The sequence below is a fragment of the Moschus berezovskii genome, chromosome 27 (assembly GCF_049115385.1).
Source record: "Moschus berezovskii isolate FMDL1 chromosome 27, NW_MosBer_1.0, whole genome shotgun sequence".
Taxonomy (NCBI): Eukaryota; Metazoa; Chordata; class Mammalia; order Artiodactyla; family Moschidae; genus Moschus; species Moschus berezovskii.
In genome coordinates this window covers 15,425,933-15,446,567 of record NC_142486.1, presented here as the reverse complement: position 1 = coordinate 15,446,567, position 20,635 = coordinate 15,425,933, and the positions used below count along the sequence as shown (strand labels likewise).

At 51.8% G+C, this 20,635-nt stretch overlaps 1 protein-coding gene across 2 annotated transcripts; it reads left to right on the top strand.

The window, feature by feature from the left end:
• The first annotated feature begins 1,232 nt into the window (after nt 1-1,232).
• Nucleotides 1,233-13,602, top strand: FBRS (fibrosin). Of its 2 annotated transcripts, none has more exons than XM_055409869.2 (18): nt 1,233-2,777; nt 3,074-3,250; nt 3,989-4,024; nt 4,143-4,172; nt 5,261-5,309; nt 5,399-5,699; nt 7,060-7,361; nt 7,567-7,772; nt 7,888-7,932; nt 8,151-8,246; nt 8,481-8,549; nt 9,322-9,351; nt 9,734-9,805; nt 10,115-10,235; nt 10,332-10,412; nt 11,268-11,351; nt 11,493-11,700; nt 11,795-13,602. In XM_055409869.2, exons 1-18 carry the CDS (start codon nt 2,322-2,324, stop codon nt 12,372-12,374), a joined length of 2,943 nt encoding a protein of 980 aa, XP_055265844.1. In that variant the 5' UTR covers nt 1,233-2,321; the 3' UTR covers nt 12,375-13,602. The 2 variants fall into 2 exon arrangements, with proteins under 2 accessions (XP_055265844.1, XP_055265843.1); XM_055409868.2 differs by having other exon boundaries at nt 3,071-3,250.
• The last annotated feature ends 7,033 nt before the right edge of the window (nt 13,603-20,635 follow it).

Sequence of the window (20,635 nt, the reverse complement as noted above, 5' to 3'; positions counted from 1 at the left end):
TCTGGACCCTGGTCAGGGACTGAGGGAATGCCCTGGTGGTCTAGGGATTAGAACTCTATGTTTCTACTGCAGGGGCTGCAGGTTCCATTCCTGGTTGGAGGACTAAGAGCCTGCACACTGCGTGGCACAGCCAAAAAAAAAAAAAAAAGGAGGAGGCCGAAAGTCCTAGAGGGGACTAAGGTACTGTTCTAGATAGCCCTGAGTTCCTTCTAACACACAGGCCAAGAATCTGTTGTTGGACTCAAGAACTAATAATAATCAGTTAAAATTAAGCACCTACAACAACCTGTCACAGGTACTTGACCTACAAATAGCCCTATGAGAATTACACCCACTTTATACATGAGAAAGCAAGCTGTCAGTGTTGTCCACATTAAAAGGGAAACCCAGGCAACCAGAGAACACAAGCGACACACTACATCTTTCATAACTTAAAGGTAGAATAGTGGCCAGGAACACAGACTGGAACTAAATAAGCTTCCTGAGTAAATCTGCTTAGGAAACTGAAAGTGTATCAATTCCCCTCCTGTAAAATAGGGCTTATGGTAGTACCTTCCAGGAGACTTCTGTCAAAATTAGTTCACATGTGAGAAGGTATCCAGCACACAAAGCAAACTTTTTTTCTTGTTAGCACGCAGACCCCAGGCCAGCACTCCTACTATACCGAGCAATAACGGGACGCGAAAGCTTCCTTTACGCTCGACTGGCACTCTCAAGCCGCGTGCTCTAACCACCCGGCAGGCGGGGGATCCCGCTGAGTTGCCAGCCTGATGGTTGTAGCATCACGCACGTGCGCGAGAAGCCAGACAGCCTGTGGACTAAGCCAAGCGGCAGAAAGGAAGAGAAGACATAACTGGCAGTCGACAGTGTCCTTCTGCGGCCGCGCGCCACCCAGCGGCCAACTGTCCCCAACGACTCGCACACTAGACCCAGACGCTCGACTAGACGCCTTCAGGAGAGTAGCCAATAAACGAAGAGCAGGAAGAGGCGGGGTCATCTGGAGGACGGCCCCAAGCACCTACTTCTAACCAGTTGAGTCACAAGACTTGATGAGGGGCGGGGCTAATCTGACGTATACCAAATCCAAGATTTGAGGGCGGTTACATATTACTCACTCTCTCCCTCCCTCCCGCGTTTGACTCCGCCCCTTCGGCTTGACGTACACTTCTCAGCCTATCAACCGCTAAGACTGTAGAGGGGTGAGGGGAAGGGGGCGGAAAGTGGGAGGAGACAGAGAGAGGAAGGAGGCGTAGGCTGAGGAGGAAGAGGGAGGAGGGGCAGGGAAGTCCTGGCGGAGAAGAGGCCCAAGACTCCAAAGGAGACGACAGGAGGGTGAGCTGGAGCTTCCCAGCTGCCCAGCAGCCGTTCCGGATTCTTTAAGGCGAACGTCAGACAGAGACGGAGGAAAGAAGGAAGAGACTTTTATGTCGGCAGACAGACAAGCTCTACCCGTCACCGTTGCCTCACATCCGGGGCTTTGGAGGGCTGGCCCCTCGGCCCCGCCCCCCACCTCGCGCCTTTCATGGCGACCGGAGGCGGAGGCTGGAAGAGCTGGGCCTGGAAGAGGCCCCTTTAAATCTCCTTAAAGGGGTGGCCACCGATCTCGGCGGACTACAACGCCAGCCTTTAAAGGGGAAGCCACCGAACAGACGCTGACAAATTGAGAACTGTGCTGTTGGGAGAATTGGAGCGAGTAGGGGATTCTCATCGCCACTTCTCAACGCACGAAGTCCTTTAAATTCAACTTAAAGGGGAAGTAGCCGTTTGTGGAGGACTAGAAACTAACTCCCGAGCCCTTAAAGGGGCGGCCTGCTGTTTGGAGAACCCTGGACTCCTTAAAGGGGTGGCCTCTTTTAGCCGGAGGACTTGAGGCACTTTTAAAGGGGAGGTCGACGTTTCGGGGCGAGCTTTCGGCCCCTTTTAAAGGGGTGGCCCTTCCTCTTCCTCGGGGAGACTTGTCTCGACCCCTGGTAGGGGGCGGCCACCGAACTAGGCCGGTCGGACACCGTCGGGACGTCTTAAAGAAGTCAGGGACTGGACAACTTGAGGCCTTGCCTTAAAGGGACGGCCGCCCCGTTTTCGCTGTCTCGGCCCCGCCGGCCCCACAGGGGGGGCTCTCGGGCTTGTCGCCCCGGGGGCGGCGCCGGCTCCCTGGGCCTTGGCCTTGGGGCACGCTCGGGGCGAGCAGATCCTGTTTTAAAGGGAAAGCCGTGGCCCTCTCGTCCCTGTGCAGCCGCCAGCGCCGCGCCTGCGACCCCGGGCCTGCGGACAGGCCGCTCCGGGGCCCGCCGCCTCCGGATGCGGCGCTGAGGGCGGTCGCCATGGAGACGGCAGCGGCCGCGGCTCCGGGCCCGGGCTGGGCCGCTGAGGGGGAGCGACGGCGGCGGCGCTGCTCGCGCCGAGACCGAGACCGGGAGCAGCGGCGCCGCCGAGGTCCCGGCGGCGAGGCGCCCCGGGCCCTGTTGGCCGCCCCGCGCGGCTCCTCGTCCTCGTCGTCGCCGCCGCCGCCCGCCAGGCCGTGGTCCTCAGCTTCGTCTGGAGAGCGGCCCGGAGGCCCGAGACGGCGGCGGCCGCGTCCCAGGCCTCGGCCCCCGCGACCCCGAGCTCGGAAGCGGCCTGCTGGCTCGGGCAGCCGTGGGGAGGAAGACGAGGAGGAGGAGGAGGGGGGCGCAGACGATGGGGAGGCCGAGGAAGAGCCTGAGGAGGAGGAAGAAGAGGAGGAGGACTTGATCGATGGCTTCGCCATCGCCAGCTTCGCCAGCCTCGAGGCCTTGCAGGTGGGGCCTGTTGGGGCCGGGGACCTTTGGGGGGCTTCAGAGGGCCAGAGAGAAGGGTACGGTGCCTGGAGTGGGTGGAGTTGAGGGGGGAATACTGGCACCCCAAACCAGAGCAACCGGCTCCTCTGGCCAGGCCTCTGCCCCACCCTGGGGTGGGAGGAGGTAGAGCTAGTCTCCAGGGACCAACCAGGTTACTGGGCCCGAGAGCCACTTTGGTAGCTTGGTCACCCCCAGAGAAGTGGGGAGCTTTCCTTTCTCCACCATGTACTGTAGTCCCACCTCCTCCTCCACAGAAGGATGCGTCTCTTCAGCCCCCAGAGCGACTGGAGCATCGGCTGAAGCATTCTGGGAAGCGGAAGAGGGGGGGCTCCAGTGGGGCAACTGGGGAACCAGGGGACAGCTCTGATCGAGAGCCTGGCCGGCCCTCTGGGGATCGGGCCCGAAAATGGCCCAATAAGAGGAGAAGGAAAGAGGTGAGCTTCTCCCAGATCCCTGTCCTTTAAAACTCTGAGCCGAATGTTCTTCACATAGACCCATTTTCCGTCAGCAGTGCTGCTACCCATGGTGAAGTGACCCCAGTCTTTAAGGGCAAAGAGAAAGGCAGAGCTTATTTGAGCTCCCACTGCCCCATCCCGGACTGATAAAGACATGTCCACAGTCAGACTTGCCTGCTTTAGGCTGATACTGGGTCTGCCTCGAACGTATTGATAATTCAGAGATGTATCAAAAGGACGTGGTTGAATCGTAAATTAGATATGGTCTCTGAACCCCTTTTCAAGTCAGTGTCAGTCTAGTAGGAAAGAAAGAATCTCTGAGCGAACACCTAGACCAAAACTTGAGAGGCCCCAGAAGGTAGAGATCTGGGAGAGATGCTGCAGAAACCCACATGAGGAAGCCACTCATTCTGCCTGGGGGATGGGAGGAGGGTTGTGGTTAGGGAAAGCCCCCTGGGATGTCTTAGTCAGGCCTTGAAGGATAGTCATAAGTTTGCTGAGAAGAGTAATAGGGCTAAGTTGTTTTGGGCAAAAGTGCAGAGATGTGAGAATCTGGTAAATCTGAAAAGTTGCCAGAGCATTGGGAAGTGGGTGGGGAGTAGAAGGAGACTGAGAATAGGTCATGAGGGGCCTTCAGTGCCTTGCCAGGGAGCTTAGACTTGATCCAAAGGCCTGGCCAGCCAGCCTCCCTTACCTCTGGACTCTGGTCTTTCTCAGGCCTCCTCCCGTCATTCTCTGGAAGCTGGATACATAGTAAGTGCTCTCCACCTGTGCGGGCCCCTCCCCGTTCACTCCCCATCTGAAGCTCCCCTTGACCTTGGGCCCCCCTTCTCTTCCCTATTGTGACACCTCTGTCTTTCCTTCTCCCCAGTGTGATGCAGAAAGTGATCTGGACGAGAGGGTGAGTGGGGCTAGAGCTTGTTGGGTGGGCAGTATTACAGCTCATAAAATGAACTGTACCTTAAAGGTTTCCTTGTGCAGCAGACAGAGCCTTCCCTTAAGTGAGGAAGGTGAGTTAAGTTGAGCCAGAAATAGATTTTGGGGAGGATGCGTGGGCAGGTTGGCAGGTTGGGGGGTGGGGGGGATTGAGAAAGTAAATGACAAGTTTTATTTGGTAATTGGAGCCAATTGACCAAAGAAAGGCCTATGCCTTGCTGTGCTATCCTGTCCAAAGCACTTGGAGATAACCAGTGGTTCTCCACGGAAACCCAGGGTGGCTATGGAACCCAGTTGGTTCTTCCTGCTGGTTATTAGTCTGCTCCTATAGATTAGAGTATGTTCTTATAGAGTCTGTAGACTATAGTCATGGCAGTGAGGACGCTAAACTGTTGTACACAGTGTAAGAACGTGTGCTATAAAGTGTGTTTCATTTTGTTTTTAGGGCTGATGTGCTAGCTTTGAAAGTGTGTTCTAGAAGTTGATGCTCTTCTCCTATCACTAACTAAACGTGTATTCCCTGATGTGTGTCTTGCTGTAGTTTAAAAAGTTGACTGGACAGGGACTTCTGTAGTGAAACAAATAGTCCTTATCCAACTGATCAGAGCACTATTGGGAGAGTGCGAGCCCATTGTCAAGAGAACCTGAATCTGAGTTTTTATGAAGAATCTCCAGATTTCTAAGTATTCACAGTTAGTTTAAAACTTCTGGTGACATTTATGGACCGAATAGATCTATAAGCCCTGTAGACAGTCTGGGCCAGCAGTTAGTGATATCTGCCATTTTTGCCTTGATTTGCCTATTTCTCTGTTACTTCGGTACTGCCTCAATTCAGTCTTCCTGGCCTATCAGATGTGCAGGCTTAGTCGCTCTACCCTTTCCCCCGAGCACTGGGCCTCTTAGAGCCCACAGTCTTTAGTGGATTTCAGCTAAGCTGATGGAATAGACTTGTCACCACTACCAGTGCCTAGCCAACTCCAGAGGCTGTTGGCCTTCCTGGGTGAAGGCCTGACCTGACCAGAACCTGACGGTGTCCCTATCCTTCTTCCCCAGGTCTCCGATGATGACCTCGACCCGTCCTTTACTGTCTCAACCAGCAAAGGTTGGTCCCAAGGGCTAGGGTTGGAGGCAAGGGAGGGAAATTGGGTGAGCATGGTCCTTAACTGCCGTCCTGCCGTCCTGCCCTCACAGCCTCGGGCCCCCACGGCGCCTTCAATGGGAACTGTGAAGCAAAACTCTCTGTAGTCCCTAAAGTGTCGGGCCTGGAGCGGAGCCAGGAACAGCCCCCAGGGCCCGACCCGCTGCTAGTGCCTTTCCCCCCGAAGGAACCACCGCCTCCACCGGCCCCTCGGCCTCCTATCTCACCCCCTGCACCCCTGCCGGCCGCCCCCAGTCTGCCACCCCCACCCCAGCCCCAGCTGCAGCTTCGGGTTTCGCCTTTTGGCCTCCGCACTTCCCCCTATGGCAGCAGCCTGGACCTCAGCACTGGCAGGTGAGTGATGGGGAGGTCTGGCCAGGTCTGGAAAGGCCTGGTCATTTTGGTGCCAACCCCTGCATTCTGTGTCTGGGGACATGGGTTGGTTCCTGTGGGATATCACTTAAAAAGGGATTTGGGGGCTAAAAAGTCTGAGAGATACTGTGGGACAAATTTAAAGAGATTACTACAGGACTTCTCAGAACCCTTTATACATTGACTTGCAGAGGAATCCAGTTTGTGCCGTTTCCCAATTTTATTTCCCAAGTTTTTTTTTTTTTTTGCAAGGCACATCTCTTAGGAATAGTGTTGTTTGGAACATACTTTGGGAAATGCTGACATGATGACTAAGAGTGCTGACTTTGGTGTCATTCAGACCTGGATTCAAATTTTACTCTGCCACTTAATGGCTATGTGATTTTTGACAAGTCACTTAACCTCTCTGAGCCTCAATTTTTTATTTTTGTAAAGTGAAATAATAGTACCTTCATTGTAAAGCTGTTGTGAGGATTAATTATGAGTTAATGCAGTGTTTCCCAAAGTGTGTACACACTTTTGTTAGTGGTGTATGAGAGAATTTTAGATGGTACGTGAGTAAAATTTTTTCAGTTTTGATGTGTTTTTAAAAAAATACAAATAGTACCTCAGCCCCTTGATTTTACACGTTGCTCTTTGGTGAGGCCAAGTGGAAGAGAAACTGAGTTGAGTTTAAAGAAGTAAAAGGTACAAGGGGTCCCAGGGATGCGGCAGCAGTTGGGAAGGTGATGTGGAATGTTGGAGACTTGGATTAGTATATAAAGCAGATGATAGCTCTTGGGATACAGTAAGTGCTCCCTAAAGGGTAAGAATTAATGACACTTCTATGATTGATGCAATTTTTGTTATTGTTATCGTCATTATCATTTTTTCCCTTATTGAGAAAACTAAGGCTCAGAGAGAGGCAGTGACTTGCTCAAGGTCACCCAGGGTGTTAATGGCAAGATGGGCCTAGAATTCAGGCCTCCTGACTCCTACAGCAGACCAGCGAGCGCAGTGCTGCTTCCACTGTCTTCGGGTGGGAACCCAGGTGGCCTATTGTGATTAAGCGTCAAAGTGAATGATAGGTTTTATGCTGTGATTGAGTCAGAAAAGGGAAAGACCAGAGGCGTCGGAGGCGGCTGTGTGGAAGAAGAGACAGGAGGAGGGGGGATGTTGGGTGTGGGAGGTACCTCCGTCTGAGGATGGGTTCCCTGGGTGGGGGGTAGGGGTCCTGGGGGCCGGGTTCTACCACCTTCCATGTTGGAGAACCAGGGTCAAGGTATCTCCCAGGCTTCTGACCCCCTCCCATCAGAGCTGGCGCCTCCCAGCCCCTCACTCATCTCCCCACTTCTCTCCCCAGCTCTTCACGGCCGCCCCCCAAGGCCCCGGCCCCTCCCGTGGCTCAGCCTCCCCCCTCATCATCCTCTTCGTCCTCTTCCTCCTCATCTGCCTCCTCCTCGTCCGCGCAGCTCACCCACCGGCCCCCGACGCCCTCACTGCCCCTGCCTTTATCCACCCACAGCTTCCCCCCTCCTGGGCTTCGGCCCCCCCCACCACCCCACCACCCCTCCCTGTTCTCCCCTGGCCCCACCCTGCCCCCGCCCCCACCCCTGCTGCAGGTGCCAGGGCACCCTGGGGCCTCAGCCGCTAACGCCCTTTCTGGTGAGTTTGGGATCCTGGCCGGGGGGCGGGGGACCATGGCCCTGGGCTTGGGCCCATTTGACTTCAGGGCATCTGGGCCTTAGCAGGCAGCAGGGCTTGAGGAGGGAGTGGCCCAAGGCCAGAAGGGAAGGCCAGTCACCCGGGCCCAAGGAGGCTGCCATGGTGGCTACAGATGTTAAAGCCTTCTCCCCCTCCCCTCCCACAGAGCAGGACCTGATCGGCCAGGACCTGAACTCTCGCTACCTGAATGCCCAGGGTGGCCCCGAGGTGGTGGGGGCAGGGGGCTCAGCCCGGCCCCTGGCCTTCCAGTTCCACCAGCACAACCACCAGCACCAGCACACCCACCAGCACACCCACCAGCACTTCACCCCTTACCCCCCGGGCCTGCTGCCACCCCACGGCCCCCACATGGTGAGCTCCTCACTGGGCCAGTGATGAGGCTCAGAGAACTGGGGGGAGGGCATGGCTTCCAGGGGAAAGCCCTGGGTTCCTGGCTGGCAGCTTACTCTTCCCTTCTCTTCCCTAGTTTGAGAAATATCCAGGAAAGATGGAAGGCCTTTTCCGGCATAATGTGAGTGTGTGTGTGTGGTGCGTGGGCATGGATATATTGGCGCGTGTGGCCCTGACTGTGGGGGTCCAGTCTTCAGCTTCCAAAGCAAGAGTCTTGAGCCTGGGAGAGCTCCCTGGGGGAGGGTGGGGGGTCTAGGGTGGAGGCCAGAGGACCGATGAGCAGACCAGCCCTGGGCTGCACCTCCACCCCCAGTTGGACTAGTCCCCTTCTCTCCGCAGCCGTACACGGCCTTCCCTCCCGCAGTGCCCGGCCTCCCTCCGGGCCTCCCGCCGGCTGTCTCCTTTGGCTCCCTGCAGGGGGCCTTCCAGCCCAAGGTGAGCTCCCAACCCAGACACCACCACCACCTCCCACCCGTTACAAACCCAGACACCCCCAGAACCATGTACTTTCTTGTTGCCCCAACCACGCCCCTCCTCCTGCCCTCACCCTGTGGATCCAGGCTTTTTCAAAGCCGTACTCCCTCCCCGTCCCAGCCCCCAGCTTGATTCTAGCCCTCTTTTATGCTGGCATCAGCTCCTCTGACTGATCCCTGCACTCCCCTTTCTCAGAGCACGAACCCCGAGCTGCCACCACGACTGGGGCCAGTGCCAAGCGGGCTTCCCCAAAAGGGGACACAGGTGAGGGGGGTCAAGGCAGGTCCTCGGGGAGCTCGAAGATCTGTTGAGGGAGAGCAGTATTGACTTGAGAGTGACTCCCTGATCCCTCCCTTTAATATGTGATCAGGGGTATCCCTGAGAACCTGAGGAGAGGGAATTTCTGTCAGTGAAAGCTTTCTCAGGCATGAGAAATAGGAATTTTGTGAAGTTGCCTCAGAAATAATATTACTAGGACAGTAGGTGTTATAAGGGTTTTCAGGGTTTTTTTTAAGTCACAGCATTCTTTTTTTTTTTTTAATGACATCATACCAGGAAGTTCTGTCCTTAACGAAAAGATAAGCTGCCCCTTTGTGACGAGACATGGGCAGCAGCCTTAAAGCCCAGGGCTCTGGGAACATCGTGAAAAGCATAGGATATATTTCCTAAACGAGAAACTGGACCAGAGGTTTTCCATCTTCCTTTAACAGTTGTAAACGTATTTTTCTAATGAAATCTTAAGCAGATTCTCATTGTACATGAAGCTGTCAATCAGAGAGCTACTCTTCTCTGAGAAACCTGCCTGCCCACTAACCCATTCTACAGCCTTCCAGGCAGGGCACCTCCTTGGGGCCAGGTTCAGTAACTTGGTGCTGGAAGGGAGATGCAGAAATGGGGAAAAGGAAAGGTTTGAGGGTGCCACACAAGGTCTTACGAAGGTGCTTGGGTGGGCGGGGTATTGGGGACTGTGGAGATGAGGTACCCAGGTCAATAAACAGGTTTGAACTGCCGCCAATCTCTGCTTTGCCCTTCCCAGATCCCTGACCATTTCCGGCCACCTTTGAGGGTGAGTTTGGTGAGGACCTCAGGCGGCATGAGTCTGGGGACTGGCGTCAGCGTGTTTGTCTGAGGGGTGGGTCTTGCTTGGGAATAAGCCAGAAGCCCAAGATGTGTAGGCAGCCAAATGGAACAGCAGGAAACGAAAGGCTTGCAAGCCGCAGGCCTGGGTTCACACACAGCAGGCTGTGGGACCTTGGGCAAGACTGTTTCTCTCTCTGAGCCTCAGTTTCCTAGGCTGTGAAATGAACCTAGTCCTAACCCCTCACTTGTAGGGGTTGACAAGTGGGGATGTTGTGTGGCGAGGCTGGGCCCAGGGCCAGGTTTGGAGTGGGTGATGAGTGAACGTTCTTTCCTTCCCTTTCCCTTTGGTCATCCTCCTGGGGCGGCAGAAACCAGGGAAGTGGTGTGCCATGCACGTGCGCGTGGCTTACATGATCCTGAGACACCAGGAAAAGATGAAGGTACTGGGGCTGGAGGGCTGGGGAGAGCGGGCCTGCCTGAGCTCAGGCGTCTGCCTTCCGTGGAGCTTGGCAGGATCTTGGGCAGAAACGTCCTCTCCTATCCCTGGTCACTGCCTGAGCAATTCCACATTCAGCACTACGTTCTCTCGCTAACCAGGGGGTGGTCGGAAAAGGTTCGGAGAGAGGCAGAGGCCCACTCTAGCCCTCCCTTGGCACCAGCCAGCTCTTGGAGGGGGCCTCAGGGTGGAAGAGTAAGAGCGGGACCACACCTGCCTCCTCACTCACTGCCCCTCTCCCTGTCCAATGCAGGGCGACTCCCACAAGCTTGACTTTCGGAACGACCTCCTGCCCTGCCTTCCGGGGCCCTATGGGGCCCTGCCCCCTGGGCAGGAGCTCTCCCACCCGGCCGCCTCCCTCTTCACTGCGACTGGTGAGTCTCGCCAGCCCTCTCTGGGCCTGAGGGTGCCCACCTGTAGCCCGAGGCCCACCTTGCACACACTCAGCCTCATCTGCCTCTTTGCCCCAGGTGCCGTCCATGCTGCAGCCAACCCTTTCACGGCAGCTCCCGGGGCCCACGGACCCTTTCTGAGTCCCAGCACCCACATTGGTAAGAGACAAGGGCATGTTGGGCAACCCAGGCTTTGACCCTGACTTTTGGAGGTGTTAAGCGGGGGATTGAAATTAAACCTGAGAGGCAGCTGGAATGGAGGGTAGACCTGGGTCCGCTTACTTTGTGACCTCGAGCCAGTTACTCTCCCTGCTCTGAGCCTTGATCTTACAATCTGTAAAATGGGATAACGAAGGGCAGAGTCATCACTAGTCCCCTCCAGCTCAGTCACTGTCTGAAATAGCCAGGGGTATGGGGGAGAGGCATGTGGAGGAAGGCTGTGCAGCATGGTCCCTGGCTCCCAGTGGTCTCGGCCAGCTTCTTGGGGAGATTTATCCGTTTGGATGAACAAGGAGGAATCGAGCCAGCTGGCCCAGAGAAAGGTGTTCTAGAAGAGGCAATTGTGAGATTTCCCCAGTTGGCAAGTGAGGTGTTCTCACTGGCCGTATGACATACACACAAAGTCGGGGTTCAGTTGCATGCATGTGGGAGGCAGCTAGCAGAGGTTCTTCAGGTGAGTTGCTGCCTGCTGAGCTGGCCTGGGTGACGGGTACAGGGGAATGTGGGGTAAGAGCCTGACCTTGGAGTCAGAGGCCTGAATTAGGGGTACAACTCGCTGGTTAGATGACCATTGATGGGCAAGTCACTTCACCTCTCTGAGCCTATTTGATCATCCTTAAGTGGGAATGATCCCGCCTCCCTCATGGAATTTATGCCGTTAAACAACACATTGCACATTAAACCTCAGTACCTTTCCAGGGCCTGCATGCTGACCAGCCTTTTCTCTTCCAGTCCATGATGCCTGCTTGGAGCCGGCCGCCCAGTGTTCTGACCATCCCCCCCTTTCTCCCACAGATCCCTTTGGGCGTCCCACAAGCTTCGCCTCCTTGGCTGCCCTCTCCAACGGGGCCTTTGGAGGCCTGGGCAGCCCCACATTCAGTGAGTGCTGGAGGGGATGGGGAGGGGTGGGGTGGAGGCTAGGGCAGTTGGTTGCTGTGCTCAGGCAGGGGGCCGGGAGGGGGCCTGAGTGGGCCCGACCACGCCTGGCTCCCATCACCTTCTGCTCTGTCCTCTGTCTAGACTCCGGCGCCGTCTTTGCCCAGAAAGAAAGCCCAGGGGCCCCACCAGCCTTCGCCTCCCCCCCAGACCCCTGGGGCCGCCTGCACCGCAGTCCTCTGGCCTTTCCTGCCTGGGTCCGGCCCCCTGAGGCCGCCCGGACCCCGGGCTCAGACAAGGAGCGGCCGGTGGAGCGGAGGGAGCCCTCTCTCACCAAGGAGGAGAAGGACAGGTGTGGTTTCGCGTGCTCCCCACCTGCCCAGCCGTCTGCCTGCCGCCCGCCAGCCATCTAACTCCTTCATCCTTTCCTTCCTCACATCCCCCAGGGACCTCCCTTTCTCTCGGCCCCAGCTCCGAGTTTCTCCTGCTACTCCCAAGGCCCGGGCTGGCGAGGAAGGGGCCCGGCCCACCAAGGAGTCGGTGCGGGTAAAGGAGGAGCGGAAGGAAGAGGCCGCTGCTGCCGCCGCCGCTGCCGCTGCTGCCGCCGCTGCTGCCGCCGCCGCTGCCACCACTGGGCCCCAAGGCCTTCACCTGCTGTTTGAGAGGCCCCGGCCACCCCCATTTCTGGGTCCTAGTCCTCCAGAGCGCTGTGCTGGCTTCCTGGAGCCAACCTGGTTGGCTGGGCCCCCTCGCCTTGCTAGGCCGCCCCGCTTCTATGAGGCGGGCGAGGAGCTGACTGGACCTGGGGCCGTGGCCGCCGCCCGCCTCTACGGTCTGGAGCCTGCCCATCCCCTGCTCTACAGCCGCTTGGCTCCGCCGCCGCCACCGACTGCGGCCCCAGGAACCCCTCACCTTCTCAGCAAGACCCCACCAGGAGCTCTTTTGGGGGCACCACCTCCGCTTGTGCCCGCCCCCCGGCCTAGTTCCCCTCCTCGGGCCCCTGGCCCAGCCCGGGCTGACAGGTGAGGGAAGGAGAGGGGCAGGGGCATAGCTCCATCACCCCTTTCTTCTGACAAGGTCCTAGAGCTGAGGTTTTCAAGCCAGGGCTGGAGAGCTGAGGTCATGACCTCACCAGCCACCTCTGAGGTCATGGAATCTGGGAGCAGAAGTCCCAACCCCCATGAGATCAAGCATCATTTGGACCTTGGGGTCACTGGGAGGGCAGAGGTCACAAGCCTCTAGAAAGGTGTGTGTGTGTGTCTGTGAGAGAGAGAGTGTGTGTGTGTGTGTGTGTACGTACATGAGAGTGGGGGTCATTTCAGAGGTCACATCTCATGATCTCCTGAGGTGCACCATCGCCCCTTCTGAGGGCCCCTAGGCCCTTGGCCCGCCTCCCCAAGGGCTCACTAAGCCAGAGGCCAAAGTGCCCCCCTCCTGTCACCTACCACCCAAGTCCTCATGCCCTCTCAGGGCTGGGGGAGGAGGGGCTACAGGAAGGGGGGTTCCGTGTACATATTTATCTCCCCTTCCACATAGCCCCCCAGACCTTTTGTACATTTTTACAGGGGTGCCCCTCCCAATAATCCCCCTTCCTGGTTAATTAAATCCTAAGACTGGTGCTGTGTTCCTAGCCTCTGGCCTCTCTGTGGGGGGAGGGGGAATTGAAGGGGGAAGAGTTGGGAGGGGACAGGCAGGAACCCAGGGATTATTCCTGGGAATACGGGGACCAGCAGGAGGGGGACCAACAGGGGAAGGGACCTGGGTACCTAGGCCAGAAAGAAGGGCAGATGCTTCCTGCTTGACTGACAGCCCGGGTTCCCCCCACCTGCTCCTGTTACCTCTGTGCTCCCCCTCCCCAAAGGCGCAACCTCTAAGCTTCATACTCCACCTCTTAGTGGCTTGGTTCCCCCCCACACTCTTATTCCAAGTGCCCCCAGGATTCCTGGGCCCTGCTCTCAAGAACCCTGTCCCCTAGAACCCTGCCCCAGGCTGAGGTGGGGCCAGAGAAGGTCACCATGTACTATACACCAAAGAAGGGGGTCGGCCTGGGGGTGGGCCACATAGGCAGCTTCTTCAGCAGCCTCTTGGCAGCAGCCCCAGCCTTCCCAAAGCAGCAGGTGCCCCTAGGCTGGGGCCCAAACCAGAAGGCAGGGGTTGGTTTAACAAAAACATAATGTTGACTTTTTTTCCCCGGTGGGGCTTATTCTGTAACATGACTTGCGGATATTTATATAAAAACGAGTGTTACAATGAGGCCCCTTGGCTCCTCTTTGAGTGTGTTTGGTTCACCTGGGGGGGTATTGGGCTGGGTCCTGGGGTCAGGGAGGCATGAGGAGAATACTGCCCATGTCCTGATGAAGGTGTTACCCTTCTTCCCACCTGGGCAATTTGTTCTCCCTCTGGAGGGGTTGGATTGTGAGTGTTGGGCAATGAAGTTTTTCATACTTTTTGACCGAAAGGACTACATATTCCAGTTGACCCTTGAACACAGGTTTGAGCTGCACAGGTCCACTTACATGTGGACTTTTGTTAACAAATACTTATAGTACCACACGATCAATGGTTGAATCCGTGGATGCGGGACCACAGACAGGAAGGGCCAACTATAGCATTTGAGCATCTGTTAACACACCCAAGCTGCATACCCTTCCAGAGGTAACCGCTGTCAACCATTTGGTATCTGTGTTCACCTGCACATGTATATGAACATGCATAGTAATTAGTGTTAGATAAGATCTGTAATTTTCTTAATTGATTTTTTAAATACATGGTCATTATAAAACAGTATAAATACACAAATAATTAGTACAAAGAAAAAAATGCTTTATAGTCCCATTCCGCAGAGATGGCCACTGTTAACTGTCGGGCATATTCCTCCAGTTACTTTATTTGGTATGCTTAAAATATGAAAAAATGCTATCTTGTGAAATGTACTGTTTTACAACTCGCATTTTACAGTTAACGTTCTTTGGTATAATCATTAAAAAAGCAAGTGACTACTAAACTAAGCTACAAAAGCTGGCTGTCACCCAAACTACCCAGAATTGACTTGTTCCAAGTGTACCCATCGATCACCTTAGGAAAGACAGATCCAGTATTCTCTGCCACCGCCACACATACCTGACTTCTCCGGAGGACTCAAGCATAGTTCATGATGACAAGTCAGAAATGGATTGGCCAAGAGAAACTTGGCTTGCACACAAGGTTTCACCTGGCAGTTCTTGTTCTCAGCTTCTCTTGAAAAATCATCTGTTGACACTGTGCCTACTTCCCCTATGACTGTCCTTTGAGATAGGGTGTATTCTCTCCAGATTGCCACTGTCCTTTCCAATCCATTGTTGAGGAACAGGCCATTGGTCATGATTCCTGGCACCTCCCTGGTCCCTGTAAGCATTTGGGTGTGGAATTCTCAGGGAAATACTTTCTAGACACGTATATCCAACGTCTCCTAGATCTCTCCCACAAGTACCTTGGATGCCTGATGCTGTGCACCACCTCACCCTACTCCATTTCTACCTCTGAGAGTTTGTTTCCAAAGTCAGAAACCTCCTCTGCCTTTTATTCCTTCAACGGCTATTCGCTGCATCCATCATGCTAGGTGCTGAACTAGTACCTGGAGATACAGGAGAAAACAACAAAAGCCCAGCATTCCTAGAGCTTGCATGCTACAGTGAGAGAGGAACAGTAAACTCATACGAGATGGAAGAGTCCTGATAACTGTTGTCTTCCATTGACCCATCTCCTACTCTGACCTAACTCGGGCAGCCCTTCAGGCAGAGGTAAAGGGGGAGTCCAGAAAAGACTGTCAACGTTGGGGAAGAACAAAACCATGATCATTCACCATCGAGATGCTGCTGTTTGCAAGTGTCTATCCTGCCCTGAATGAACTCAGGAGAGTAGCTGTGTGATCTTAAGGAATGTGCTCATTTTTTGTGCCTTGTTTCCTTATTAAATGGAGGGTTTTAAAAACAACAAATTTTGTTATTATCATCATTCAGTCTCTGAGTCATGTCGAACTCTTTGCAACCCCGTGGACTGCAGCCCACTAGTCTCCTCTGCCCTCCACTATCTCCTGGAGTTTGCTCAAATTCATATCCATTGAGTTGGTGATGCCATCAAACCTTCTCATCCTCTGTCACCCTCTTCTCCTGCTGCCTTCGATCTTTCCCAGCACCAGGGCCTTTTCCGATGAGTTGGCTCTTCAAATCAGGTGGCCAAAGTATTGGAGCTTCAGATTCAGCATCAATCCTTCCAAAGAATATATAGGGTTGATTTCCTTTAGGATTGACTGGTTTGATCTCCTTCCAAGGGATGTTCAAGAGTCTTCTCCAGCACCACAATTTCAAGGCATCAATTCTTTGACTCTTCTTTATGGTCCAATTCTCACATCTATACATAACTACCAGGAAAAACACAGCTTATACATATGAACATTTATTGGCCAAATGGTGTCTCTGCTTTTTAATATGCTGTCTAGGTTTGTCACAGCTTTCCTTCCAAGGAGCAAGCATCTTTTTATTTCATGGCTGCAATCACTATCTACAAGTGATTTTGGAACCCAAGAAAATAAAGTCTGTCACTGCTTCCACTTTTTCCCTATTTGCCATGAAGTGATGGGACCAGACTGGGAAAGATCATTTTTCATTCCAATCCCAAAGAAAGGCAATGCCAAAGAATGCTCAAACTACCACACAATTGCACTCATCTAACATGCTAGTAAAGTAATGCTCAAAATTCTCCAAGCCAGGCTTCAACAGTATGTGAACCGTGAACTGCCAGATGTTCAAGCTGGATTTACAAAAGGCAGAGGAACCAGAGATCAAATTGCCAACATCCACTGGATCATCAAAAAAGCAAAAGAGTTCCAGAAAAACATCTACTTCTGCTTTATTGACTATGCCAAAGCTTTTGATTGTGTGGATCACCACAAACTGGAAAATACTTAAAGAGGTAGAAATACCAGACCACCTGACCTGCCTCTTGAGAAATCTGTATGCAGGTCAGGAAGCACCAGTTAGAGCTGGACATGTAACAACAGACTGGTTCCAAATAGGGAAAGGAGTACATCGAGGCTGTATATTGTCACCCTGCTTATTTAACTTATATGCAGAGTACATCATGAGAAACGCTGGGCTGGATGAAGCACAAGCTGGAATCAAGATTGCCGGGAGAAATATCAATAACCTCAGATATGCCGATGACACCACCCTTATGGCAGAAAGTGAAGAAGAAAGAACTAAGAGCCTCTTGATGAAAGTGAAAGAGGAGAGTGAAAAAATTGGCTTAAAACTCAACATTCAGAAAACTAAGATCATGGCATCCGGTCGCATCACTTCATGGCACATAGATGGGGAAACAGTGGAAACAGTGACAGACTATCTTTTTGGGCTCCAAAATCATTGTCCTTGGAAGAAAAGTTATGACCAACCTAGATAGCATATTAAAAAGCAGAGACATTACTTTGCCAACAAAGGTCTCTCTAATCAAAGCTGTGGTTTCTCCAGTAGTCATGTATGGATGTAAGAGTTGGACTATAAAGAAAGCTAAGTGCCGGAGAATTAATACCTTTGAACTGTGGTTGGAGAAGACTCTTGAGAGTTCCTTGGACTTCAAGGAGATCCAACTAGTCCATCCTAAAGGAAATCAGTCCTAAATATTCATTGGAAGGACTGATGCTGAAGCTGAAACTCCAATACTTTGGCACCTGATGTGAAGAACTGACTCACTGGAAAAGATCCTGATGCTGGGAAAGATTGAAGGTGGGAGGAGAAGGGGACGACAGAGGATGAGATGGTTGGATGGCATCACCAACTCAGTGGACATGAGTTTGAGCAAACTGCGGGAGTTGGTGATGGATAGGGAGGCCTGGGGTGCTGCAGTCCATGGGGTTGCAAAGAGTCAACTAATGGGACCAGATATCATCTTAGTTTTTTTGATGTTGAGTTTCAAGTCAGCTTTTCCGCTCTCCTCTTTAACCTTCATCAAGAGGCTCTTTCATTCCCCTTCACTTTCTGTCATTGGAGTGGTATCATCTGCATATCAAAGTTGTTCATATTTCTCCCAGAAATATTGATTCCAGCTTGTGCTTCATCCAGCCTGGCATTTCCAATGATGTACTCTGCATATAAGTTAAATAAGCACTGTGACAATATACAGCCTTGATGTGCTCCTTTCCCAATTTTGAACTGTCTGTTGTTCCATGTCCGGTTCTAACTGTTGCTTCTTGACCTGTATGCAGATTTCTCAGGAGACAGTGACGGTAGTCTGGTATTCCAATCTCTTTTAAGAATTTACTACAGTTTGTTGTGATTCACACAGTCAAAGTCTTTCACGTAGTCAATGAAGCAGAAGTCAATGTTTTTCTGGAATTCCCTTGCTTTCTCTATGATCCAAAGAATGTTTGCAATTTGATCTCTGGTTCCTCTGCCTTTTCTAAACCCACCTTATACATCTGGAAGTTCTCAGTTCATGTACCACTGAAGCCTAGCTTGAAGGATTTGAGCATATCTTGCTAACATATGAAATGAGTGCTGTTATATGATAGTTTGAACAATCTTTGGCATTGTTCTTTTTTGAAATTGGAATGAAAACTGACCTTTTCCAGTCCTGTGGCCACTGCTGACAAATTTTACAAATTTGTTGACATGTTGAGTGCAGCACTTTAACAGTATCAGCTTCTAGGATTTGAAATAGCTCAGATGGAATTCCATCACCTCCACTAGCTTTGTTCATTGTAACGCTTCCTAAGGCACACTTGACTTCACACTCTAGGATGTCTGGCTCTAGGTGAGTGAGCACACCTTCATGGTTATCTGGGTCATTAAGACCTTTTTTGCATAATGATTCACCAGTTCCTAAGATGTTGATGTTTGATCTTACCATCTCCTGTTTGACACGTCCAATTTACCATGATTCATGGACCTAACATTCCATGTTCCTATGCAATATTGTTCTTTACAGCATCAGATTTTACTTTCATCACCAGACACATCCATAGTTGAGCATCATTTCCACTTAGGCCCAGCCACTTTGTTCTTTGTGGAGCCATTTGTAATTGCCCTGCAGTCTTCCCAGTAGCATATTGGACACCTTCTGACCTGGGGGCTCCTCTTCCAGTATCTTATCTTTTTGCCTTTTCATACTGCCCATGTGGTTCTCCAGGCAAGAATACTAGAGCGGGTTGTCATTTATTCTTCCAACGGACCATCTTTTGTCTGAATTCTTCACTATGACTTGTCCTTCTTGGGTAGTCCTAAGCAGCACGGCTCATAGCTTCATTGAGTTATGTAAGCCCCTTTGCTATGACAAGGCTGTGATCCATGAAGGGGAAAAACAAATTTACTAATATATAATTCACATACCATACAAGTCACCTTGTCTCTTATGACTGGCTTCTTCCACTTAGTATTGTGGTCTCAAGGTTCATTCATGTTGTAGTGTGTGTTGGTACTTCATTCCTTTTTATTGCCAAGTAATATTCTCTGTTCTATGAAAATGCCACATTGTGTTTATCCATTCTGCAGCTGACGGATATTTGTTTATTTATTATGAATAATGCTGCTGTGAATATCTGTGTACAAGTTTTTGTATGAAAGCCTGTTTTCAATTTTCTTGAGCTGAGCTCAGTTGCTTCAGTCGTTCCGACTCTGCAACCCTATGGACTGTAGCCCGCCAGGGTCCTCGGTCCATGGGATTCTCCAGGAAAGGATACTGGAGTGGGTTGCTGTGTCCTCCTCCAGGGGATCTTCCCCACCCGGGATTGAACCTGGGTCTCCTGCATTGCAGGTGAAGTCTTTACCACTGAGCCACTGGGGAAGCCCTTTCAATTTTCTTAGGTATATACTTTGTTTTAGGGGGACTTTTTTGACTACACTGGAGTTTTCATTGCTTTGAGTGGATTTTCTCTAGTTGTGGTGAGCAGAGGCTACCCTCTAGTTGTATTGCACGGGCTTCTCATTGCAGTAGCTTCTCTTGTTGCAGAGCATGGGCTGTAGGTGCTGAAGCTCAGTAGTTATGGTGCATGGGCTTGGTTGCTTCAAGGCATGAGGGGATCTTCCTAGACCAGAAGTCAAACCTGTGTCCTCTGCACTGGCAGGCGGATTCCTAGCCCCTGGACAACCAGGGAAGTCCTATGTACATAATTTTCAGTGGAATTGCTGGATCATACTGTGGTTTTATGTTTAATATTTTGGGGAACTGCCAAACTAGTTTCCAAAGTGGCTGAACTATTTTACATTTCCACCAACAATATATGAAACTGGAGTTTTAATGGTTTTCTTTAACATTACTCTATGAATTCTCCATGTTAATAAGCACCAAGTTCCGTGCCTGGAACAGGGTACTTGTTTGCAGAACAATTGCTGGTGATGCCTTTCTGGTCTGAAACCATAAGAAAGAACTTAAAAACGTTTGCATAACAAAAGAGACCATTAAAAAAACGACCAAAAGAAAACCCTCAGAATGGGAGAAAATATTTTCGAACGAAGCAACCAACAAGGGATTAATTTCCAAAATACACAAACCGAGCATGCAGCTCAATTAAAAAAACAAACAACCCAATCAAAAAAAAAAAAACCAGGGCAAATTACATAAATAGACATTTCTCCAAAGAAGACATACAGATGGCTAGAAAGCACATGAAAAGATGTTCAACATCACTAATTATTAGAGAATTGCAGACCAAAACTACAATGAGGTATCACCTCACACCAATCAGAATGGCCATCATTAAAAAATCTACAAACAGCCGCTCTCTTTTGAAACGGCTCACACTCTGTCTGTAGAGTGTGTTTCTCTCTAAATAAATCCATTTATTGTCTATCACTTTGTCTTTCACTGAATTCTTTCTCAGTAGGAACTGAGGCTCCCAACCAGGTGGAGGATGGTAACTTCAGGCTGAGCACAAGAGCCCTGAAACACCACCCTGTTACCTCACCACCAACCAGTCAGAAGAAAATCTTCACACAGAGGAAAATAACAAAAACTCTGACCTCCTCCCCAAATAACCTTCCCTTTTAAAACTTTCATGGTTGAACAAAATCTTTGGAGTTGGCTTCTGGACATGAGCTCACATTCTCCCTGGGTTGCTGGCCTCCTGAATAAAGAAACTTTTCCTTTCCATTAAAAAAAAAATGTATATATACACACACACACAAACACACAAACAATAAATTCTGGAGACAATATGGAGAAAAGGGAAGCCTCCTACACACTGTTGGTGGAAATGTAAATTGGTACAGCCACGATGGAGAGCAATATGGAAGTTCCTTAAAACACTAAAAATAGAG